Source organism: Chelmon rostratus, chromosome 9, assembly GCF_017976325.1.
Source record: "Chelmon rostratus isolate fCheRos1 chromosome 9, fCheRos1.pri, whole genome shotgun sequence".
NCBI lineage: Eukaryota > Metazoa > Chordata > Actinopteri > Chaetodontiformes > Chaetodontidae > Chelmon > Chelmon rostratus.
Window position 1 is genome coordinate 18,412,908 of NC_055666.1, and position 24,291 is coordinate 18,437,198.

The 24,291-nt window shown below is 40.1% G+C and overlaps 3 protein-coding genes across 3 annotated transcripts; all 3 read right to left on the reverse strand.

Moving 5' to 3' along the window:
* Nucleotides 1–170: 170 nt before the first annotated feature.
* cenpi (centromere protein I) lies at nt 171–12,451 on the reverse strand. Its single transcript, XM_041944322.1, has 20 exons — nt 12,218–12,451; nt 10,261–10,398; nt 9,562–9,680; nt 8,970–9,077; nt 8,278–8,326; nt 8,078–8,124; nt 7,736–7,825; nt 7,498–7,629; nt 7,228–7,371; nt 5,777–5,897; nt 5,469–5,563; nt 5,268–5,385; nt 4,990–5,054; nt 4,779–4,888; nt 3,668–3,803; nt 2,822–2,946; nt 2,320–2,368; nt 1,493–1,711; nt 1,048–1,089; nt 171–889 (listed from the first exon to the last, which is right to left on the reverse strand). Exons 1-20 carry the CDS (start codon nt 12,387–12,389, stop codon nt 746–748), a joined length of 2,223 nt encoding a protein of 740 aa, XP_041800256.1. The 5' UTR covers nt 12,390–12,451; the 3' UTR covers nt 171–745.
* Nucleotides 12,452–13,836: 1,385 nt separating this feature from the next.
* Nucleotides 13,837–16,369, reverse strand: tmem35 (transmembrane protein 35). Its single transcript, XM_041944535.1, has 2 exons — nt 16,229–16,369; nt 13,837–15,253 (listed from the first exon to the last, which is right to left on the reverse strand). Exons 1-2 carry the CDS (start codon nt 16,346–16,348, stop codon nt 14,888–14,890), a joined length of 486 nt encoding a protein of 161 aa, XP_041800469.1. The 5' UTR covers nt 16,349–16,369; the 3' UTR covers nt 13,837–14,887.
* Nucleotides 16,370–17,329: 960 nt separating this feature from the next.
* Nucleotides 17,330–22,617, reverse strand: arl13a (ADP-ribosylation factor-like 13A). The gene is made up of 10 exons (XM_041944536.1): nt 22,540–22,617; nt 21,059–21,175; nt 20,163–20,233; nt 19,810–20,062; nt 19,560–19,665; nt 19,244–19,449; nt 19,003–19,111; nt 18,195–18,465; nt 17,986–18,102; nt 17,330–17,878 (listed from the first exon to the last, which is right to left on the reverse strand). Exons 1-10 carry the CDS (start codon nt 22,557–22,559, stop codon nt 17,823–17,825), a joined length of 1,326 nt encoding a protein of 441 aa, XP_041800470.1. The 5' UTR covers nt 22,560–22,617; the 3' UTR covers nt 17,330–17,822.
* Between the last annotated feature and the right edge of the window lie 1,674 nt (nt 22,618–24,291).

Here is a 24,291-nt window from a genome sequence, read left to right on the forward strand (position 1 = left end):
AAGCAAAATGCTGTTTTCCAGGTGGCAGAACAATTGACTACAATACACAAGAACTGATGCCATCTGATAGAGGTAAAATCCAGGTTCACATTAGGGCACAGCACCAAGACACTTGCCTTGTAAACTGTGATGTACAGCCATGTAATGTCAGTAAGCGACAACAGATTTTATTTGCTTGTAAAGTAAAAGTCTTGCATGTATTTATTTTCAACAATGTGCAAGAGTCAGGTTTTGCAGATGGAAAGCTGTACAAGAATATACACAAAAAGTAAAGGGCAAACTAAAGAAAAATGCGTTTTTAATGTGGTAGCTGGTTCAAGGTCGACATGTTGAATCCATACAAAGTGGCTGATTTTATTGAACAAAAAATTAGACTGAGAAAGAATAATTTAAACTTCTGTTACTTGCATTCTTCTGTATGTTCTCAATATGCATGTGGATCATAAGTTAAAAAGGAATTTACTTCTGTGTTGTAAAAGATAATCTTCCCTGTTGAAGATATTCAAAGGACTTAAATCTACTACTAACAATGCTCTGGAAAATGGCCGCCATTCCAGTCTATTACTGTTGAAAAGACAATCATAAAAAGTAAGAATACACAATAGACACAGTTAAATCTATGTACATAAAAAGATTGCTTGCAAGTAGCTTGCTTGGAAGCGATGAGGAAATGAAATATGTACAAGTCTCTTAAAAAACTGGTAAGATGCGAGTGGTTGCTTTTCCTCTCCACTGGGCTGAGCATCTACCTCTGCTGCGTGGACAGGCTGCCGTCCTGCCCGTCGCTTGTCGTCAGCTGCCGGCTGATGTTGCTCTGAACAAACTGTTTAAGGCCGTCATAACCCTGAGTAAACAAATACTCCAGGTACCAACTCCACGGTTTGGAATGCTGAAACACACCCACAGAAACACACCCCGTCACATCAAAGAAGTGAAGAGTTCGATCATCAAAGCAATCTCTCTTAATCTCTGAAATATGACTGACACACATCAAACTACGTGCGAAGTATATTATAAATGCAGAAATGAAAAGGAGACCCTGCGTACCTTAATTGAATTGAGGTCCATGTCCTTTCTCCCTGGCCAACACTGATAGAGAAAGAACATTAATATTGACTGTCAGCCCACTCGGCTAAATCTCACAAGATCACTGCTGGATGTTGGAGTTGGACCAAACCAAAAAGAGGTGTGTGTATTATTAAACATGGTGAAAACCAAGTCTCATGCAGCACCCATTAATAATAAAATGTCCTTCTGTATTAATGTCTCTTCTATGAAAGATACATTAATACCACATTTGTCTCCTTGTCCTGCCTGGAACACTATTACCCAACTGCACAGACTGGCTGCACATTGATCCATCACTGGCCTGTTACGGTTTCAAAATAAGCAAGAACGTTGGAGGTGCATAGGAGAAACAGCAGCAGGTAGGAACCAACCAAAAAATCTTTGTTAAACACAAATGAAGACATAGTAAATTGCCCCCACTCACCTTCTGGTGAAAGTCGACGGCGTAGCTCATGAAGGCGGGGTGGTGAATGAGGTCGAAACTCGTCCAGTACTGTGGTACGTTGCTCTTGAGCAGCAGCTCCTCTCCCAGCTGTACATCCATGCCCGGTTGAAACAATTTGGAGTTCCACAGGCAGTTGACCATGACGACGACGTAGTGGTTGAACTCTCGGAACGTCTGGCGGCTGATGTGAAAGGCCTGCTGCAAAACAGATTCGAAATCAAAATAGGACAGAAAGATAAGAAAATGGAGAAAAGAAAGAGAGACTCCAACTAAACCACTCTCCATATCTGCAGAGTTTCACATCTGATGTTTGTTGTGCTGATTCATTTGCATGCCATTTACCAAGTCGATTTTCCTGAATAAAAAGCGCCACTGACATTTGCAGGGGAATGCACTAGCTGCCTGTCACATACTTGTAAATTCACATCTCGCAGTGGCAGGTGTATTAAAACATCAACAACTTTTTAAGTCCTCATCTGAGAGGGTATTAAAGGTTATCAGCTGTTGGTGGTTGCTTGTGAATTCCTAAAGAGCTGGACTGAGACGTGTAAAATCTATAAAAGCCACCACAGTGAATCTAAACGTACAGGCAAGTCACTTCAGAAGAGAGCAGCGGCTAAATGCCTGAAATGTAAATGTAATCACAAGAAATGCATTCAAATTCAAATGTTGGAGATAACAGTTGTCGTATGTCAAGTTCTTGGTGCAGTGGACCGAAGTGTATTCATGCAGTTGCACTGCAATGCAAATCACACTGTGTTTGATTTTCAGACGCGCATAGCAAGAAAAAAGCAGTTTGTTTTTACCTCTGTGAGCTTTTCTTGACTCTTGGCTGATGTCAAGTTCACCTTGTACCTGAACAACAAAAAAAAAGGGAGAAGACCAATGACCTCTGTGATAGTGAATTACTGCAAAACAGCTTGCTCTCTCTGGTCTGTCAAAAAAATACAATGCAATTATGCTCCAATTTTCTTTTGCCATGGCATTTTTATGCTGTGCTTTGGTGAAATTACTTGAGAAGCCTGGGGTGTAGTCAATTAGCCAACACTGTGAGGATTTGTGTTATTAAAGCCTGGAGTTACAAACGATGCTTGAGTTCTACATAAAAAGGAGAAGATGGCTTAAATGTATTGCCTCTTAGTCTCTCATTATCATAAATCATTCATTAACATTTAAGTACAATGTAGCCATTTGATTCCCGTTCTGTTCCGCCATCAAATATGCATAAACATGTGACATACTACATTAAGGTTGCTGATAGAGTGTGCATGTTGTGCAGCCCGTAGCATGGAGATGAAGCGTCCCCACCTGTACATGATGTAGGCCAGTCTGTCCACGCTAACAGGGTCAGTGGCGAAGAGGGCTGGGTAAAAAACTCCAGGCGGAGGCATCACCACGAGGGGCAGCCCATACTTCAGAAACATGTCACACACCTGGGGGAGGAGGGAAATATGTAATAAACAGCGACAGAGAGTTCACAGTAAAAAGTAGATACACAAACACACAGTATATCTTTCTGCTGAAGCATTAATCACAGCTCTGCTTTGGTAGAAGCTGGGACACGCTGTTCTGTGAAGCTGTTCTTGGCACCTTATCTTCATATTTATGCAGTTTTGTTGTTCCAAATGAAGATGAGAATCACAGTTTAAGCTCCTGAATTAACATGTGCCTTTCCTCTGATCCTAAGTTGCGTACTGAGCAATGGGTAAAATAAATAAACATATTTCAATCAGACATAACTTCATCTCCTTGCACTCTTTTAAAACCTCTCTCTCCAAACTGGAGGCAATCCAAACTTTCTGTCTGTGTTTGTAAAATCTTTATCTGGTTGGAATATTAGGATATATTGTAGGATTTCATTTATGATTGATTATTATGTCTATATTTTTTATCTTGTCATGGTTAAAGGTCCTTATGTCTTCTTTTTAACAAAAAAAATGTTATCCTCTACTTTGGTTTGGTTTAATGGTCAATTAACACATGGATGATAGCAGCCTCCTGGTGTCAAACATCATTATGCACATGATGGTCAAACATCCAAGTAAAATAATAATAAATAAATAAATGTTATGTCATTTAGAAGCAAAGCCCAGGCAAAGGTTTCCCTAAATTAGCCACAAAGCAGATTTCCAGCATTAGCATCAGCTTATTTACCGTGTCGTAGAAGTCCAGGATGAAGCTCAGGAGTAGAGAGTTACAGCCTTCAAGCTGAAGGCCCACAGAGGCCAGCCGACCCACGAAGTGAACCAGCTCCAACACTGAATCCTTGAACCCTGACAGAGTCATGTTTCTGGCACAGAGGGTAGAGCAGAGCTTCAGATACACATTTTAACCAGAACACCAGCACATAGGAATGGTGCTAAGTGGAAGCTGTAACACCCGTCGGATGACAGAAGAAGACCCCCACACCAGGAATCTGCTTGTTAATTACAATACAAAGCACACACACTGAATCAAGAGCATCTAGAAAGCGTACACAAATGCAAAATCAGTAAATTAAAAATCTAATCGCTGAGTTGTACTCAAATACCAGAGGTGAGTTTGAAAATGTTTGGCAAAAAAAATGGATCTCTTCACTTACTGAATCATTTATTGTGGGATTACACATGTGAGGACTCAATGCTGATGCAACCCAGGTATTAAAATGTAACTGACACCAACTCCACCCCGTAATTTGTAAGCTGGAAAATCATTTAATTGGATATTAGGGCTGTTTCTGTCTCCAAACAAATTTCAATTAAAGGATTCTATGGATAAATGGGCTCCAAACCAAAAGGTAGAAACACGTCATTACACACTTCTGCCTTAGTGGCTCTGGTTGCTGGTGGATTATGGGCTGGCTTGAATTAACGGTAAAAGGTGACTGTATAGACCAGAGAGTTTCAGTCTCGATTTTATCTGATAGAATTTTAAAAAAGTCTAAAATGTTGGGACAATATTGTAACTCAAAATTAATAGAACTTTTAAGCCTCATATTTGAAACAAAAGTGGGCAAGTCAACTGGGACACCTATAACAGGGACTGATTTTTTTTTCATTGCACTAAGCCACAGTAAATAAAACTGAGGCAACACCTCAACACTTTTATTACATCTGTAAGAACTGATTAGGTGTGGGAAGACATCTTGGCATTTCTCGGCTCGAAAGTAAAAGCTAAACGAGCTATAACCCTTATGCTCTCAAGTAAATTCACAAAGTGTTTCAGGTCTATGGCTTGTTTATGCTCAGGGCATAAACAAGTAGCAGGAAGTGGATGTGAGACTCACATGGAGGTGTGGCTGTTGAGGCTGATGTCCAAGTCGTTTTCCAGAGCATACACTGAGTGCCAGGTCAGCCACTTTAACAGCATATTGTTTAGACACTCCATCAGACCACACTGCAGACACAGACGCACACAACAAAGAGGGAAAAGCACTAAGCATACAGTAGTTTAAACACTAAGCCAATACAGAATCCATAATGACTATATTAGCCTACCTTGAAAAACATTGAGGATGTGAAGAAGAGCTGCATGAGGGGCTCAAACAAAAGACGCCCGATTTCTGAAGTAGGGTAGACAGAAGGTTACAGCTACAGTATGTAATTCAACACACCATAATGCAGTGCCTAAGATATGGCACAATACAGCTGGCCTTGCTAACATAAGAAGTGGAGAGCAAGCTTGCAGAGGAAAACAGTTGTGTGTGTTTGACAAGACAGACACAAAGACAGAATGCTAAATATGGAGAAAGACACAGTTCTGAAGCAAAACTCACGGGAACTGGGGACAACCGGTATGTTGCTCAGCAGGCCGAGGATCTGTGGGCGGAAGAGGGAGCCGTCCCAAACGTTGAGGAATTTGTAGAGAAAAGCCTCTGAACTGGAAAACCCCTCCTTGTGGAGAAACATGACAAATTAAAAACATGAAATCACTGTTTGACTGTATATTATCCCCTGGCCTGAAATGTGAGGCTCACCTGGAGGAAGTGCTGCGTGGACAGCAACGTGTTCAAAAACTGCAGAACTTCTTCTGAATTATGAGAGGCTCCTCCATCGCTGCAGAACAAAAATTCTTTAGAAAAAAGCAAAAAAAGGTATTTAGTGAGCAGAAAAGTCAAGGGAATGATAAAATAAGCAGTCTCTTTTCAACCCTTCTCTGAAAGAATCCCTTTGATATGCCAAGCAGGTGATGTGTTCAGGTTCAGCCCAAGGTCTTTACTTTGGATGCCTCTTCCTGACAGAAGATGTCACAGCGGTTTGGTAGCTGCTTCTCCCCCTCGCTTACCTTCGTGGAGAGCGTAGCCTAGCCAGAAGTTGAGGCGTAGGAGGGCAGACTCATCCTGTACGCAGTCCAGGTACTGCAGTGCCAGACTGGAGCCCAGCAGTGAGCCCATCTGAGCGGGCAGCTGGTTGAGGTAAAATGAAGAAACAGGAAACACATGCAAGACAGTATGATTTAGAGGCTAAAATAATCAAACATTAGTAAAAGCAAAAAAGTACAGAGAGAGGTGAAAAAAAGTCGCACTTTGCTCACAAAGTGAAACATCGCATAAAAAACACCCTCAAGCCAGTTGCAAGTCAATCTGTTTACCTGCTAAAGAATAAACCGATGATGTCCTTGTTTTCATTGAGTGGGCCAGCATTCCGCTACTGGGCTAATTCTTCCACTAATCCCCATAATGCCAGCACTGGGACATTTCCTCCATCACGCTGGATAGTTTATACAGTCCCTTATTGTGTGTGAACAGCTGCCTCCCAATATGGCTACTTTGTTAGTATAATAAATAAATTAGAATGAGGAGGAGAAGACAGACTGTGAATGGACACAGATCAGTTCTGCGATAATTATGGAGCAACTGTATCATTAAACTGACAAAGCGTCATTCTGCTTTTGATAACAGAAATGCGGGCAATGAGGGAAATAATCAATGATCCTTTGTCAATGTCTTTGCTGAATAGTTTTATGAGTGTGATTGACTGTTCGTATCTGTCTTTCCCAGGACATGGCAAAGTAGAGGGAAAGGCTTATTGCTCACGTTGGCTTTGTGGGCAGCGACAGGGGTGAATTTATGTAACATGACATATAAAAGACTGCGAGCAATTTAAAATGACTTATATTAGTTTATCAGGACACTGAATCTGCAAGGCAAATAGACATTTATGGAGGGCACTCTGAAATGACCAATTGTTATGAAACTTTATCCAGTGCATTACTCAGATACATCTGATTTCATGTCTTTTGCTTTCATTACTCATATAGGATAAACCACCGGCAATATCTGAAAAACGAACAATGACCTGTTTAACAAACAAGTCATGAGCACTGTGCTCATGAAGCTGGTTTATGCTCTAATCTAATACACAAATTACGGACACAGGCCACCTCTGCTGTGGTTTCTCTGTGACAGAGTTGCTCGTGGGCTAATTTAATATACAGACAAAATTAGAGTAGTTACACAGCACCACCCTGTGGATGTAACGCTGTATCACAATATAAACTGACTGGTTATACATCCTAATGCCATGGAGAAACTGGCATACACTTTATTCTGGTGCTTAAATGATTAATTATCCTCACACTTAACGCTTAAATTATATTCCATCTCTTCCCAGTCCAGGGGTGTTGGGGCTATGGGACTAACAGCTGAACTGTAGGCACTAAGGTAGACGGGAGCAGAAAGAGTGAAAGACTGAGAAGTGAGATGGTAAAGGGGCAAGGGTCCTGGGAGAAATTACCTCTATACGGTGCATATTTTCCAGCAGCTGAGCAAAGGAGTGGAGCTGCACTAGGGGGACCACCTTTCTGCTGCAGGACAACGCAGTCTGAGCCTGTTTATTGACTACAGAACTCAATGTCGGCAGTTCCAGGTGGCTGTGTTTCTGAGAAATAAGTAAAATAAGAACACAAATAAAGGTAAGCCTATGCTAACATATACTTTTACACGAGTATACTTTTTTTCCTGAAATTGATAAAAGGCTAAAATCCTGATAAAGAAATTTTTATACCCTTTTCCTTGAGTTGGTCTTATCTTTAACCATGAAGGCCACACTGATCCTGGAGTCGACCTGGTAATTGTTCCTCTTCTGGACACCAATCAGTGCTGATTTCCAGGGGGAATTGTGGTTCCTAAACCCACTCTGTAAGAAAAGAGAAAATAACATATTCCCTTCGTGCTTTAGAGATGATGGTTACATGGCAATATGACAGCAGAATGAGCAACAACTGCACTGTCCATGTACAAACCCTCATTCGTGTTGGAATGGAGAGCGTCACCAGCTCAGGACAAAACACTTTGTAAAGTGACAGTAGGTGCAGGAGGAACGGCTGCCTTCCCTGAGGAAACAAGAGCAAATATCAACACGCTCAATATGACACATCTTTGTATTCTAACTCTCCATTTCTTATTGATATTTAATAAGGCAGAAAATAACAATAACCAATGGTATGGAAAGGGTAAATGTTTATAGGAATAGCAAAAAAAACTTTGTGCAATTTATCATTGAATAGATATTCATACAGAGTATGGAAATAATGTAGTAATGTTGATAAATGGCTCTGAAGGGCATCAAATCGCAGGATGCTTACCAGTTTAGACTGTAGCTCCAGTAGCTTCCTTACTCTGAAGACTCGCACTACAACAAGAGGGAAAATATCAAGCAGTCAATAATTTTTGTAGAGGTGACAAGAACGCTAAACAGAGGAAATAATGGAGTACACTAGGAAAAATAGGGAAAATAGCAGTGCAAATGTGGATCATATATCAGATGTGAAAATGTTTGACATACCACTTTCCTTTCTGGTCAAAAGGTACAACAGATGACAGATGAAAGGACACTGAAAACATGCGACAAAAGATAATGAGTTTGCATCTCAGCACTTTTTCAGTGGATCCAATATCACATTACAGTGTTGCAGTCAGTCCGTTACAGTAGTATGCAGACAATCATTCACACATGCAAACAAAAAACAGCTGTGGAGGAAAGAGACATGTCACAATACGGCACTTTACTGAGTTATGTGGATGACTTTGTTGAAGAAAATGCAGAATATATTTGTTAACTTTCAGTTTCAGATATAAGGGGTTTTTTGGTTTAAGCAGCAGTTATACTCCAAGTTCCTCCTCCTTGTTATAACGCATTTTGCTCCCCAACAGATCAACTTCAGCCAAACAGGACAACACAAACCTATTTTGTAATGCATGAATTACAGGCCTGAACCAGATAAATACATATATCTTTCCAGTCAAGAAGAAACAAACCTTTATTTATCGCACCAAGTCTGTGTCTTGAACAAGGCACAGCAAACAATGAGGAATTTGTCATGTTAATATTGTTTTAACAAGAGCTCAGGCCTTGAAATACACATGTCATTTAAATGACAAATAATGTCAGGGAACCCTACATTTGTTTCTCAATGGTATGCATAAATGAACATGAAACAAATTTGACGCCAATGCAAAGATCATCAGAACACATACCAGATTTTCCTCTGTGACGAAGCTGAAGATGAAGCCGTAGATTGCTCGAAGTTGGTCCTTTGCATCAATCATGTCAAAAATGGTCAACACCCACTTTATGAAAAGAACCTATAAATTGTACATTCAAGTAACACAACAGTTAATTAACAATGGTACAATCTTAGCAATGACACATACTGAATTAAAAGCAGGTAAACCAACACACATCTAACATATTGTGTAACTCCAATTTTTTGTTTAAAAACTGAAAGGCACTCATTTTTTAAGTGAATTGACTGAATCATTACATTAATGAAAAAAAGATTGGACAACACAAGTAATCTTAACTCATATTTCTTTGCTTAAAATTAATTTAGAATTTTCTAAACTTAGTCATTGGATCAATGTAATTATTCTTTACTGGTAGTTATACGTCTCTTCCAACCACCTCAAATTACTCATGAACAGAAAACAGATGAAAAGAACTTCGACAAATCAAATCAAGATTTACTGCCCAACAACATGCAGTACAAAAAGTTACAATCCATTGAGATCAAAGTTTAACTTTAAATCTTAAATATGTACAATTGCAAATAAAATAATTTGCACTTACTTGTGTGCTGATAGGTATTTTGCCAACACCTAGCCAAACCACTGCTCGAACGACAGCCTCCTGCGGCACCACAGTGGCAGGAATCAGACACTTCAGCACCCGGGCACACAGAGTCGTCCCTACACAGAGAAATTCATAGAAACAAAATCAGTTAAAGCAAGCAAATGTTCAGACTGACTGTAAAAATGACAGCTGTTCAAGATATTAACACACACTTTCTTCTATGCATGTTTGGGAAGATAAAAAAAAAAGGCCAATGTGCTTAAACTGTGTAAAAAATATGTGCTCACATCACACTGACAGACATAACAATGTCAAAACATGATTTACTGAATATCTAGAACATAAGTGATATTTGGCTCCATCATTTTTGTTGGTTGAACTGCACTACCAGGTGGTATTACATTTTTGCACAGTGGCTTAGTAGGTAATACTGTCACATTTAAATTGACTGAGGTGTGACACTGAGGTGAGGAACAAGAGTGTGACAATTGATAGCCCTGTGATAAACTGGCAACCTGTCCAACGTGTACACTTGCTTGGTGTGTGATGGGACAGATTCCAGCCCCCTACAAATCTGTACAGGTTAAGTGCCAAACAGCATGGATGGTACTATGACCTACATGTATAAGCACATTCCTCTGCTAGAAATTACTAATTAATACCTAGTCCACAGCTGCTGCTAAGTGACTGGCTTACCCATACGGAGGCTCATGGCAAACTCCAGCATAATAGAGATGGCTTCTGGAAAAAGGCCTTTACTGTAGGCCACCTTCTCCACCTGCACCAGGTTCCTCTCCAGCTCATCATTCCCATACACAGGAGTACCTGCTTCAACTACAAGAGGGAGACGGAGGTAACATTAGAGTGTGTGTGTGCTTTTGAAAATGTTGAAATACCCACACACTTTGACAGATACAAGAGGTAGTGTCAACAAAGGCAGATTTTTTCTGCTAATGCTGATGTTGGGTGACATGACAAGAGCAGAGGATCTGTTACTCTACAAACTCTTTGCTAGATCAAACTCCAGCATTTTCTCCACGAAAATCTGTTGCACGTGTTTACGCATAAGCACATGGAAACTCCAAGCTTTAAGTGTAAAGCAGCAGTTACCTGTGGAATGAGGTGCAGTTAAGTGTAAAATCCACCAAAAACCACGTTGATCATCAAAGAAACACACTGCAGTGTTGATATCATCTAGAGACAAATCTTGAACAGTTCCAGAAACAGTAAATAACCCCTACGAGGCATTTTTGGTTACAGGACAAGAAAAGCAATTAAGTTATTGAGGTATAACAAGGAAAAACATTGTGTGTGACATTACAATGTGTGACACTAGAGTTCCTCCGAAGAAAAAACAGAACATTTTGTTTTCAGCTAAGGTGTTTTGTGATGTGAGAACAGATTTCTGCACTACTAGGCACCAAGGTTTTTTATCACAGCTGCAGCATCAAAATTTGTGACCCTGTTTCCAGCGTGCAGAGACAACAGCTATCAAAATATTTTATGTGACTAAAGAAAAAAATTGCAGCAGCAGTATAGCTGAAATATTTTTTTCAGGTCACAGAATAAAAGAGAGTAACTTCTAGGACCACATTACAACACCCATGATGTTAATAAATAAGCATTTTCTGATTTGTGTGTGTAATGTTACGCATTAAACCTTACATGGATGTGAAATAAGGCTGCAACTAACTATTACTTTCACTAGTTGTTTAGTCCATGTCAGGATGGTGAAAAACATTGATCACTGTTTCCTTAGGCCTCAAATGCCTTGATTAATCGAATCCTTACACCATACAATGACACCATATAAATGTAGAAGACCACGTCTTGATCCTCCAGTATCTTGCTTTTAATAACGTGTTTGTACAACACCGATTCCAAAAAATTGGGACACTGTGGAACTTAAAAAAATAATGTTTTGCCGATCTTTCTTTGACATATATCTAATTGATAACAGTACAAAGACAATATATTTAATGTTTTACTCCAACTACATTTTTATAAATACATGGTTATTCTTAATTTGATGCCAGCAACATGTTTCAAACAAGTTGGGCCAGGAGCAACAACAGACTGGGAAAGCTGTTGAATGCTCCAAAAACACCTGTTTGGATCATTCCACAGGTAAACAGGTGAATTGGTAACAAGTATCATGATTGGGTATGAAAGGAGCATCCTGGAAAGCCTCAGTCGTTCAACAAAAACAAGGATGGGGCGAGGTTCATCACTTAGTGACACACGATTGTTTAAAGGAGATTACTATATGGGCCCAGGAACACTTTGTAAAACCGTTGTCGCTAAACACAGCTCATTTGCAGATGACTGCTTTCTGGTTTTATTAACCTTGTAAACAGCGTCCCAACTTTTTGTAATCGGAGTTGTACGTAACGTTACTCGCTTAGCTAACACTTATGCTAGCTGTGTTTGGGACTATCATCCACAGAGTGAGAGCTAACGTTCGGAAGTAACTGCAACATTATCTATCGGTAATCCTAAATTACACCTTAAATCATATAAGAAAGCAATGTAAACTTCAGTTAGACTTATTTTTCCTAGCGGTCACATTAACGTAAGAATCTCAGACAGCTAGTTACGGTTGGTAATAGTAACGCCACCATCTGCTATCGACCTGCGGAACGTCTAGTCTTACCGTCAGAGAAGTACTTCAGGCCCAGAACAAACGGGTCCTCCGCCTCGCCTCTCCTTCTCTCCTTTTCTGCGACTCTCAGACTTCGGTTGCCGTTCAAGCTGGACACAGTTTGGTCGTTTGGAGAAGACGTGTCTGAGTCCGACGGCCCCGAAAGGTTTAGTTTTGCTGCCATTTCTACATTGCTAAAACTTAAAAACAGTGTGCTGTATTCCGTCTTCAGTCATTCAAACAAAACTCAAATCCTCCGCGCGACCGTTTGCTCTGCGCCTGCGCAGTATAGTCCATCCGCTCGACGGCTTCCCGGGAGTTGTAGTCCGCTTGCCTTCACCCGCTCCGAGAGTAGATCTGCCGTCCCCCACACCCACCCTATCTACACAACACAACTGCTGAAGCGTCACATATCACATGAACTAAAGTACATGAAACTGTATATGTGTGTAAATGTAATGTTCGTAAGAGGGGGACTGGTCAGATAACAGCCCCTTGACAGAAGGGCCAGGATCGCAGATACACTGTGTGATGGTTTTCTTTGACAGGTTTTGATGTAACAGTCTTTGGGGGGAGCAGGTACAATAGACGATGCAGTTTTCTCGGGGAGTATCTCTTTAATAGAAAGCAGTTGCGGTGAAAATCGTTCATTTTTGTAAAATGAAATTCCTTTCAGTGCTATTTACTTGCTCAAATAATCGCTTTGGTTGATAAAATGTCTGAAAATATGTCCATCACAAGTTTCCAGAGCTCCTGTTAACATATTCAGATGTTTTGTCTGACAAACAGTCTAAAACCCCAAAATGTATCTGAACCCTACAAAACCAAATGGTCAGAAAAGGACAGACATTGGAACTGAGGGAGGATGTATTCTCTGTAAAAATGTATTTGATGCTGTGTTTTCATGAGGATCTGCAAACACCATCTTGAAAATTTGTTCTTCAGGGGAGCAAGTTACATAACTTTCCCAACTTCCCCCAAAACTGTAAGCTGTGACGGACTTCCGGTCCAGTTTTCATGCTTAGGGGGATAAGGGGGCCAAAATCACTCCATTTTGTCTTGAGGGGAGAACACAAAACAGAAAGACCTTTGTGTCTGAGCTATGCTGCTTCTCCTGACACTCCCAGTATTTAGTCTACCATTGGCCTGGTTCTTTTTGCCATGCAGGGTTAGGGATGGTTTGCTGTGTCAAAAATGGTACTAGCATGAGGTACAGTTTCAGCCCATTCACTCAACATGTTAGCCAAATTCTGTGGTCAGAAATCATCTAAAAATGTATATTTGCAAAATAGAATGATTTTATCAGGGTACTGTTACAATTTCCTCATAACTACATTATTTCATGCTAAGCCTAATACAGTTTTGTTAAGCTTGAGTTAAGCAGAAATATCTGTAATGCATAGAATAAAATAAGCAACAAATCCTTTACAGGGTATGATAATAGGAACTGTATATCTATATATGGGTCCCTGACAGGGACTGACTGAAGTTATATAACAAGTTTACCACACAAAAATCACACAACAGTACCTTCTGCTGTAATTTTAAGGAATAAAAGTCAAAGTGTAATAATTAACTTTGTGAAATGCAAGAGTACAAATAAAACAACTAATACCTAGTCAGTCTCACCTCCAATCTTTATTTTAAGTTCATAATTTACAGAAATATTGTAAATCTCAAAACTGACAGAATTTTCAACTGAGATTTCAGCCCCTAACAAAACTGTAATAGGAATGCTTTTCATATCTTTAGAGAGAAAAAAACTAACCAAACAGAAGACAGCAGAATCTTTAAGAGACAGTGAATAGGTTTAAGAGTTCACCTGTGAATTACAAAAGGTAAAATTCCAGTTTTAACAGGCAAAAAGACTTTTTGGATTTGGTTTTGTTCTGCTGTACAAGCTAGCAGCAGATACCTGAGGCAGCAACTGCTGTCTCTTCCAGCCAAACAACTTCACTGTGGTAACTGAACTGAAAGGAGACAGATGATATTCAGCTTATTTCACTTTGGGAGAAAGGATTTCATGCATACTTCTGCAAAATTGAACCAGGATTTATATATCTTTTTTTTTTTCTAAAATAGCTTTCTGATAACACTGTACCAAAATAAGATGTGGATATGGAATACCGGTCGATGCATAATTAGTACAAAATTCTTTCAAAAGTGCTCATTTTGGTTTATGTTCTGTACTCTGGACCAAATGAATCATGCTTGAACTATTGAAATTCGTAAATTATTAGCCTCTCCTACCTACAGTATAAAAACAAATTAGAAAAACAAGCTACAAAGATTCTTTCATGAAAAACAGCATTCTCAAATCAACTTGTGACATAAATGAAATTCATACTTTAAAACAAGAACACAAACACGTTTACCACAGTGTAGGAGTAAAATAAGTAGGGAAATGACTATTGTGACAGTGAGCTGAGCTCATCAGTTTCCACATGTATGATTGTCCATGGTTATGTAGAGGATGTACGGTTCAGGAGTTCTCAGTTTCACATTAAGAGTGCAGGGGAGCAGGTGAAGAGTCATCAGTCAGCCAGCTGGATGGGACACGATATGTGTGTGAGGGGTATTATTACTGGGAGTGACTGTTTCCTTCAAAATTTGAATTACTACAATCCTTAGAGGCGCACCAGGTTCCCTTCGTTGTAGCTTGGACGGAAGTAGAAGAGGATCTTAAGATTGCTTGACCTTGTTCTTTTCCTGGTCATTGACGTGCTGTTCCTCTCTGCTGTCCTCTCTCTCCGGCCGGTCATCACTCTGACGGGCAATAAGCAGTCGGCAGGTGAGCAGAATACCAAAGACTAGAGCGTGGGCGTACCGTTTCAGGGGGTCTCCTACTAGCTGGTGGAAGAACAGGACAGCCAACATGACAAGCAGAAGCAAGAAGTTGGCCACATCCTTCGGCCTGCCCGGCACAAGGGTGAGCACAATACCGCAGCCCACCTCCAGAGAGCCAATGATCTTACGAAGCAGGACTGAGCTGATCCCAATCTTTTTCAGGCCTGGAAGTGCTTTGGCATAGCTCTTGTATGCCCTTTTCTGAAAGGAAAAAGCAGAGAGTTCGTTTTAAATATATTTAACTTTGAACTAAGGTCATACAAAGTCCTGTAGGGGTCTATTAGTGAGATGATTTAAGGACCATGGAAGGTCATTCTCAAGTCTCTGAAGTTAAGTGTTTCATCATTCAAACCCTTTCATTTCATCGCTATGGCTGTACAACTTATCTTCAGCCTATTGATCTCAAGCTCAAGAAAACCTATAAACATATGCAATTATGATGAGACAGTATCCTCTGAGCATATTGGTTTGGATTTGGCGTGAAGCCTTTGGGCATGCCAGCTATCATCTTCCACACAGGACACTTCAGCATCAGCACCGACAGGTGCACCTCAGAATTTGCTCGAATGCGCCGCCATTGCTCTTCAGCTGTGAAGTTGCTCTTCATATTAAACGAGAAGCTTAGCTACTAGTACATATTTAATAGGCTATGAAGAGGACGCTGTTACATACAAATCTATTGATTATCAATGTGTGCATCTTTAAGCTAAATTATAGCATGTATTAGGAGAGTAAGGTGCCTTCAATCATTTGACTACTATTCATCCCTGTGTCAGTGTTTACTAGTCTATGGCAGACACGTTTCGTATTGTTTTAACGATATGTATCTATGCTGGTTCATGGATGTCACCTGAGCTAATAGCGACTTATTTAGAGGTTTAGCGTTAGCTTAATACATACAGGACTAGCATGTGTGCTAACTGTAATGCTACAGGCAGTACAGCAGGTCTTAACATTGTATATGCAGGAATGTCCTCTGGTGAATTATCCAATGCTTCAGACGCAGATTAGAACAGTAAGAATATATCGAAAGCATTCATTTTCCGTATCATTTTATTTAGGTCAGCATCTCCTCACATTACTCGAGCCTAACATCCTTTTCTCGTCCGGAGCCAACACAGAACAATGGCCTTTATCGACAAAGATGCGGGCAGTTTATCGTTACGATTTACTCACCATTTCACTGTATGCGTCTTTGCTTAGTCTCGGAGTGAGCTTAATCGTCCCCATAAATACGAAAAATAAACCCAGAGCAAACGAAAGGGCCACAATAGTTATTGTCCTTGGTGAGGCCATCCTTCGCCACCGTGCATGCAGCAGCTTCCCACTGAATTGAAATGAAAGTCGGACGGTTTCCCGGTGAAAATGCACCGGGGGGGATGGGCTTCTGGATGAAGGAGGAAAAAAATGGCGACGCACTGTGCCACTCTCTGCGCCGCATCCGCGAGCGGGGGACGTTAGCCTCATCCGCAACTCAAACACAGCTAAACGCTTTGTTTTCCACTTAATGTGTTAATGAGATGAACCTTACTGTGCTAACAGTCCGTTCTGGCTAATACACTACAGCAAAGCGTCTCTAAATATTATATAATATTGCAACATTTTGGGGAAACACACTTATTTGCTTGCTTGTAGAGCTGTATTAGCTCACCTGAGGTTGCCAGGCAACCAGGAAAGACTCCAGGAAGTCAGTGCGCCAGGAAAAGAAATAGTCCCACACACAACTCCCCTAAAACCACAAACTGACGTTTTAATATGTGGGTTTTTTTGTATGGATTAAACTAATTACATAAAACAAGTTCATTGGAGAGCTTGAGAAGCGCTGATAGATGTATTTGGCTACCTTTGGGCTCAGCTGGGTAATTGCCCCTTGTTTCAAGACTTAACCATTTGCCACAATGGACTTGCAAGGAAAACTTCTCTTTAGTCACTTAAGCAATTTTTGTCATTGCTTAAGTTAAGGACAGTACAGTCAGTATTGATAAAACTGAGCCAAAGCTGTAGCACTAAGACTCATATCATTGAGGCCATCTGGTGAATACAGAGTTTCTGCAGATGAAGGGAATGAATTGGGGATTGTGGAAGGTGGTCAAGTTGGGGGGCACAGAACCAGAATCTTATTTGGATATGCATTCAGATAAACCTGTCTTGTTCTTTGTTCATTCTCTCTGTTTTGTATTAAAATCTAAATAACCTATAGCACAAATGCTTTGTTGCTGCTGCTGTAGCATAAACACATAAGCCGTGCCAAGTAGTGACAAAATGTTTATTGTACAGTTTAATATAGTTGTTTGTCACATCAACAATGTCCCATACGCTGCCCAGTGCACTGTTCATTGCTGGAAAATGTTAATAATGAAATGTTCATATAATAATGAAATATTCTTTTAAAAAAGGATATGGATAACAAAAATCAAGTTTCAAAATTGCATAGATTTACACAAACAGAACCTCCTTTAACATTTTGGCCAGGTCACAACCAAGTTTTTTTTATGTATATATTATTTATATATTAATTTTTTTAATGTTGTATAATTTTTTCTATCATTACATGATTATGCAGACCTGCCCTTCACTACACACTGGAATTCAGAGCTTCACTCCATAGGTTCAGGGATCAGGCCTGAAGTAATCATCTATAGAAAGTGATAAAGACACAGCAGTCACAGAAAAGGATGTGAGAGTTTGTGAAGTGATGCAGTGTGACCATGTGCTGCTGCTGTGGACCACATCCTTCATCCAGGTCACAGGACACAACCAGGATTCACTCTCACTGTCCCTGATCCTGACGTTCCTTCAGAGCCAGTATTGCTTTTCGGTATAGATCTATCGGGAGACAGGATCTTTTTTTAAAATAAAGCCGTGATTTCTTCATTTCAGGGTCCAAAGTGTTAGTGTCTGATTTGGAGATGGAAGAAGTGGGTGAGGCTCACCAAAGGTTGCAGACAGGTCCACAGGTTGAGAGTAAGCTCCTGGCATCTCCTCCGTGTTGATCTTGTTCTTCCTTTTTACTTTGACAACTTTCTTCTTCTTCCTCTTTTCCCCTTTAACTAGATGGAAGATAAAAAAAAAAAAAGATTAAATTCCCATTCTTAAACAGCGAATTTCCAAAAAATACAGGCCATTAATAACTCATTTCAACCTTTGAGTGCCTTCTCGTCATTGTCAGGTGATTCTGGCTCATCCAGTGTCTCTTCTTTCACCTTTGTTTTGCGTCTCGGTTTGCCTTTTTTCGGGGGGATGAGGGCACTGCTGGCTTTCTCTCTATGACCAGAGTTTTCTTGCTCTCCTTCATTACCGTCACCCTCCTCTTCCTCCTCCTGATTATTTGCTTCTTCTCCATTCTTGTCACCTTCCTTGGCCTTAACCGGCTTCTTCTTCTTTGTCTTCAGCTTCTTTTTCAGAGTAGTTTCCTGTGAATAAAACACCATGCTTAATTCAGCATTTATTTAGTGTAATTATGTCACATTATTATGGAGGGCTTCACAATTTCAAAAATAAGGTAACAAAAGGACCCAAACATAAGATATAGACCTGGTTAGGATAAGGGGTGGGGTGTAGAGCTGCAACAACTAACTGAGTCAATCAATACAAAAAATAACGATTTTTGATTTATGATGTTGTCATTTTTTCTGTTTCCAGCTTCTCAAATGTAAATATTTGCCAGTTTTCTAAGTTTGCTGTTATCATAAATGGAATATTTTCACGTTGTTGGCCAGACAAAACAAGAAGGATTTGAGGACTCTACTTTGGGCTCTGGGAAACAAGAGCAGAACATGTTCTGCCTGCTTCGATGATAAACATATAATTAGATTGAAACCTGACAGTGTCGATCAAAACAGGGCATTTTCATCTTTGTAAAGGCAAAGTTCATGGCTGTTGGATTGCATTAGATTTTACAGTTGTGCCTAATAAATGTTTTTAAAAAGGATGCAAGACATTTCCCCAACCTTTTGCAGCATGTTTCGAATGGGTTGCAGCTTTCCTTCGCCCTTCGCCTTTTTCTCCCTGTCTTTTGGCCGATGAACCTGGCGAAGATCTGACTTGCTGGATCGCATTCTGAGGTGAGAAAACATTTCACATGGAAGTCGAGTGTGTAGCTCAGATTGATTGATATCTCATGCTTAGGTTTATGGCGATCTGTTCAATACTTGTGTCAAAGAAAGCTATGAACGCTAAGGCCTCCCATACCGTTCCCCCTTGGTTTTCCTGCGCACTTTCTCTGTTTTCCAGTTCTTTTCCTTCTCTTTCGGTTGCAGAGGCCTCTTGCTGTCCTGGGCTACACGAGCACACAGCTCAGGGTAATCCAGACAAACAGCACGCAGCAACCAGCGAAGGCCTCGCAGAGTCTTCCTGTCCGACCAGCGTCGCAGGTCCATTAAGGCTGAACACGGCTCCTGAGAGTGAAAAGGACACAGGTCTGATTCTGTCTGCCTGCATCTCTACAACCAACAAGAGATTTATGATTGTTCAGTCTGCATCAGTGAATTTTAGAAACAACACTTACAATATGGCAAAGAGAGCGACTCTGGTTGACCAGCTTCTCCAGTGACAGAATCTCAATCAGCTCACTTCCCAGCAAAGCATTCATTTTGTCCTGTTTGTTTGCCAACCTAAAAAGAAAAGGCCAAAGTAACTCAAATTTTAGCTGTAGGTAATTCAGTGTCCCCTCTCATCAGCCACCAGGGGGTGCTGTTCACTCTACATTTGTCGCTAGATTGCACTTGTATGTACAGTAGGAAGTTGAATTTAATTACACTAATATGGGTTTTCCTGCCACTCTTGGATGCTTCAGCAGGTCGACAAGAACCTCCTTGACCTCCTTTATCCTCTGCCTGTCACTGGAGTCCACCACAAAGATGATCCCATGGGCCTCTCCATAGAGCTCCCTCCAGGCTCCTCTCGACTCTGCTGATCCTCCCACATCCAGCAAGGCGACCAGGTAGTTCTCCACTCTCAGCTCATTTCGGATGCAGCCCTGGGTGGGTCCCGCTTCCACACCATGGGGGACTGAAAAGGACAGGAAGTAAAACACAGGTGGATCATCTGTTGTGTTCCTTCTTTGAGCACTTTAAACAATAAATCATATTTGAAGTTGCTGTTGAATTACCTCTTAACATCCCTCTAATAGAGGATGTTTTTCCTGCTTTGTCAAGACCAACCACCAGAATGGTCACTTTCCTGCAAAGAAGTACGCACAGTTTACAATCTGACTTAAAAGAGATTTAATTTACAGTTGTACATTTTTAGCAGTAACCGGAAACCAGGTGCAAATGTATATTACAACTATGATTCCAAAAAAGAATCCCATCATTTACAAATGCAACACAACAGTGTTGAGCTGTGAACCTCGCCCCATCCTCGCTTGTGAACAACTGAGCCTTTCCAGGATGCTCCTTTCATACCCAATCATGATACTATCACCTCTTACCAATCAACCTTTTTACCTGTGGAATGTTCCAAACAGCTGTTTTTGGATCGTTCCAAAACTTTCCCAGTCTTTCGTTGTTCCTGTCCCAACTTGTTTGAAACATGTTGCTGCCTCAAACTCAGAATAGGCTGATATTTACACAAATCAATGTTGATGAGGTCAAATATTAAATATATTGTCTTTGTGCTGTTTTCAGTTGTCAAAAAAGGATTAAGAAATGATCACATTCTGTTTTATTTATGCAGCATCCCAGTTTTTTTGGGTTAGGGTTAGGTCAATCAGGTTTTTCTACTGAACTCCCAACGGAAAAATAAAAGTGTAATTGTTATTTGTCTAGTTTTCTTTGTGCAGGATGATTGCTCACTTTGGTTTGAACTTTCATTGCCTATGAGCACTTTATTTGGTAAAGTATGCTGAATCTAAGAGATCTGGAGGCTGATTATGTTGGCCTAATCCTCTGTGGGTTTCTTTTTTTGCAAGATAAAACTTTTGCCAAATGCAGTACATGCATCACTGATCTCTTATTTTCTTAGACTCATTAATTACTCATTTTTCAAGGAATACATTATTTGTACCTGATTGGCTCCTGTATTTTGGAGACCCAGGTGCAGCAGTTGCTCATCAGGTTGAACATGTTTAGTTGAGGTGAGAGAGGTGTGCACAGTGGCCACCATCTTCTCTGGAACTGGTACCTGCAAACAGATGGTCAACCTTAGCATGACTCACACACACACATACACAAACAGGGCCGTTGGGTTGATGGCCAGGTCCAACACAAAGATGCTTTGTGTCTCCTGTGGGCTTAAGAGACTTTTACAGATGGTCTGAAATCCAAGCAATGCTTTTAATGCCAAGTGTCTCAGTCTAAATCAACAGAATCTGAAATTAGCTGTAATCTAACACTCTTTAATTCACTTTAATTTCAAATTTTATTTCATCAACAAAAAGTATTCTCAGCAGTTAATTTTACTCCAAACATACACAAACATTTTCTTTTTTTCTTTTGCATAACTACTGTAGCCTCGGTATCATCTCGTGTTGTAGTGATGATGTGCGAGCCAGTAAAAGCTTCTGCCAAGTCTTGGGAATTATGAGTAGTCCTCTCAAGTCTCATGCAGCAGGTGTGTCCCAGACCATGTGCTAAAAAAAAACACTAGCAGATCTTTCAGTCCTTTGTCCAGTGCATCTGCTGAGGTTCCATAATCTGCTAAAGCCAGTTTAGAGTGGCCTGTTTTTACAGTGTTGTTAACAACCTGACCCATATTTGTTTTGGCTGTAGAAGACAGCGAGGTGATCATTTCCATTATAGTGGACGTTTTTTGAGAAGAGTATTTTGCACAAGCATCTAAAACCACAGTGTTTTAGACATTTAGAGCAAGTGTGTGTAAAACTGTCAGCAGTTCACAATGTTTTTCAAATACAAAGAGACACAGTTTGCTCTATGTGGAGATTTAAAAAAAAGAACATTAATTTATACTCAAAAACATGTTTGTACAATACAAAACGTCATTTTAGGTTTCATTATTTTAAGCGATTTGTTTATTTTGATACTGGTTACTGAGATTTTTTGTTCCAATTGAATGTTTGGTTGTGGTCCATACTTTGTAAATATACAGTTTACATGTTAATATACACATTGATTGTACTGATATCAGAAGCATAAACAAAACAAGGAACTGGAATATTAAGCACAAAAAATACCCAATGAATTTTAATAAAAGTTGAAAGTGTAATAAAAATCCCAACAAGCAGCAACAATAGATAAATAAACACATAGCAGACCTACTGTAGGTTACATTGTGTTTATCACTGATTGAAAAATATTGTATTTTTATTAAGATTTCCACAATTACTTCCCAAAAAACCCACAGTGCACCATCTTATATCTACACAATGAGCAAATGGTGCACATGGGTGATGAATCAGTGGATTAAAGCAAAGCATCTTTAACTCAGTAGACACTAAACTGCTCGTCCCCGAAACCAGTGAATGAATAACAGGTAGAAAAGAAATTAGCAGAGTTTAATAAAGTAGGAGAAATTTAAAGAATACTTACAGAAGTAAGTCTATGTCCATGCATTTGTTTGGGTGCTTCTCTCTACTAACATCTTGTACCCATCAGCTACAAAACCAATCAGGCTCACACTAAGCCCTTGGTCACCCCATGTGGGAGGTACAACCTGGAAAATGTTGTGTTGGTATTTCAGCCAATCCCAGAGCTGTCTGAGTCAGTCGCTAATCCTATTGGATGGCGTGGTTCTCCTTAAATACACCAAACAAGGTGCATATATCCCTCCAGGTGGACTAAATGTGTCTCATGATCTGTGACATGCTGTGATCTCGAGTTCCCGCTGAAGTCTGAAAGTGGTGCCATGCAGAGCGTTCGGACAGATTCAGGCTGCATAATGTCACCTAGGGAGATAATGACATCATAACTATGATGATGGCCAGATGGTGTCACACCTGCAACAAGTTTACAGCTATAATTAGAACTAGAGCCCACCATAGACCTGTTCTTTTTTTTTTCTTAAGAGGTACATTTTGATTGGTGGTGATAATGTATAATCACAAATAATAACATTCATATGGATTGTAGCAAAGTGACATGTTAATGTTTATACCAATAGTTACTGGTGGGTGTGTCGTGAGCTATTATGTGAGTTTATAAAAATATGTCATTTTATTCTCTTATTATGGTACCTTTTTAATATCTGGAGACAAAAGATAAAAATTAAATTCATTTATGGTGTTTTCTAGTCAAATAAAAGAAAAAAAAATCCATTCATAAAGAGGGAGAAAACAAGAGTATAGTTCAGATTTATAAAGTTTATTTATAACATTTCATACACAAAGAAAAAACTTTTTTTTAGTAGAGATCAATGTAATTATCTGGCTGTGTTATTATTATTATTCAGGTGCAACATTGGTTCACAACATTTACAGAGGATCAACATATTACATAATGGTATTAATACCATAATTAAGCCAGGTGAATGCATTTTGTATTACAGCATGAGCCACTAGATGGCCTCCTATTAACAGGATCTATTTTCTCTGTCAGAGGCCGCTGTGCATTTTGCAATCTCTGTAAATAATATAGCGGCTCTATTTTATAGTCCCTGACAAGCTAACATGAATTTCTTCTGCTACAGCTGAACATATATGTGTTTTTGATTTGTAGCCTCTCGACACACAATCCACAGCACTGCTTATTTCATACCTCAGTGTTCACGTAGGTAATGTCAAGAAAATTGACAGTGGACTGAGGGGCAGAGCTTCTGCAGCCATAATGAAATGAGTGTTGATGACGGCTTTCAGAGAACTGGGCAGCGGTTTGTGTGCAGGCCTTATCTCATTATGTCATTAAACCAGCGTCAAGTCAGGCTCTGCTGTCCGCTGCTGAGTGGACTCATCCCAGACTCTGACCACAGCCCTGTGTCAGCTGACACACACACACACACACACACTGTGCAAAAACAGCAGCAGCAGCTGAGGACCACACCCCCATCTGCCCTGTTCTCCACATCGCTTCAAAGAGCTCCAACTGCTGATTTTGCAGTTTGCCTTACAGTCAGAGTACTTTACAGCTTCTCCTATAAAATATTAACACCGAATAAACAGTTCAACACAACCTAGGTTTAGATAAGAGATCTAAACCGTTGTCAATAAATAAATATGAAGCTATATCCTGGAGATGGTTAGCCAAGCTTAGCATGAAGACTAGCAACAGATGGAAATGGACTAGCCAGGCTCTATTCAGAGGTAACAAAAATCAGCCTATCAGCACATAAAGATCAACACTTCATAC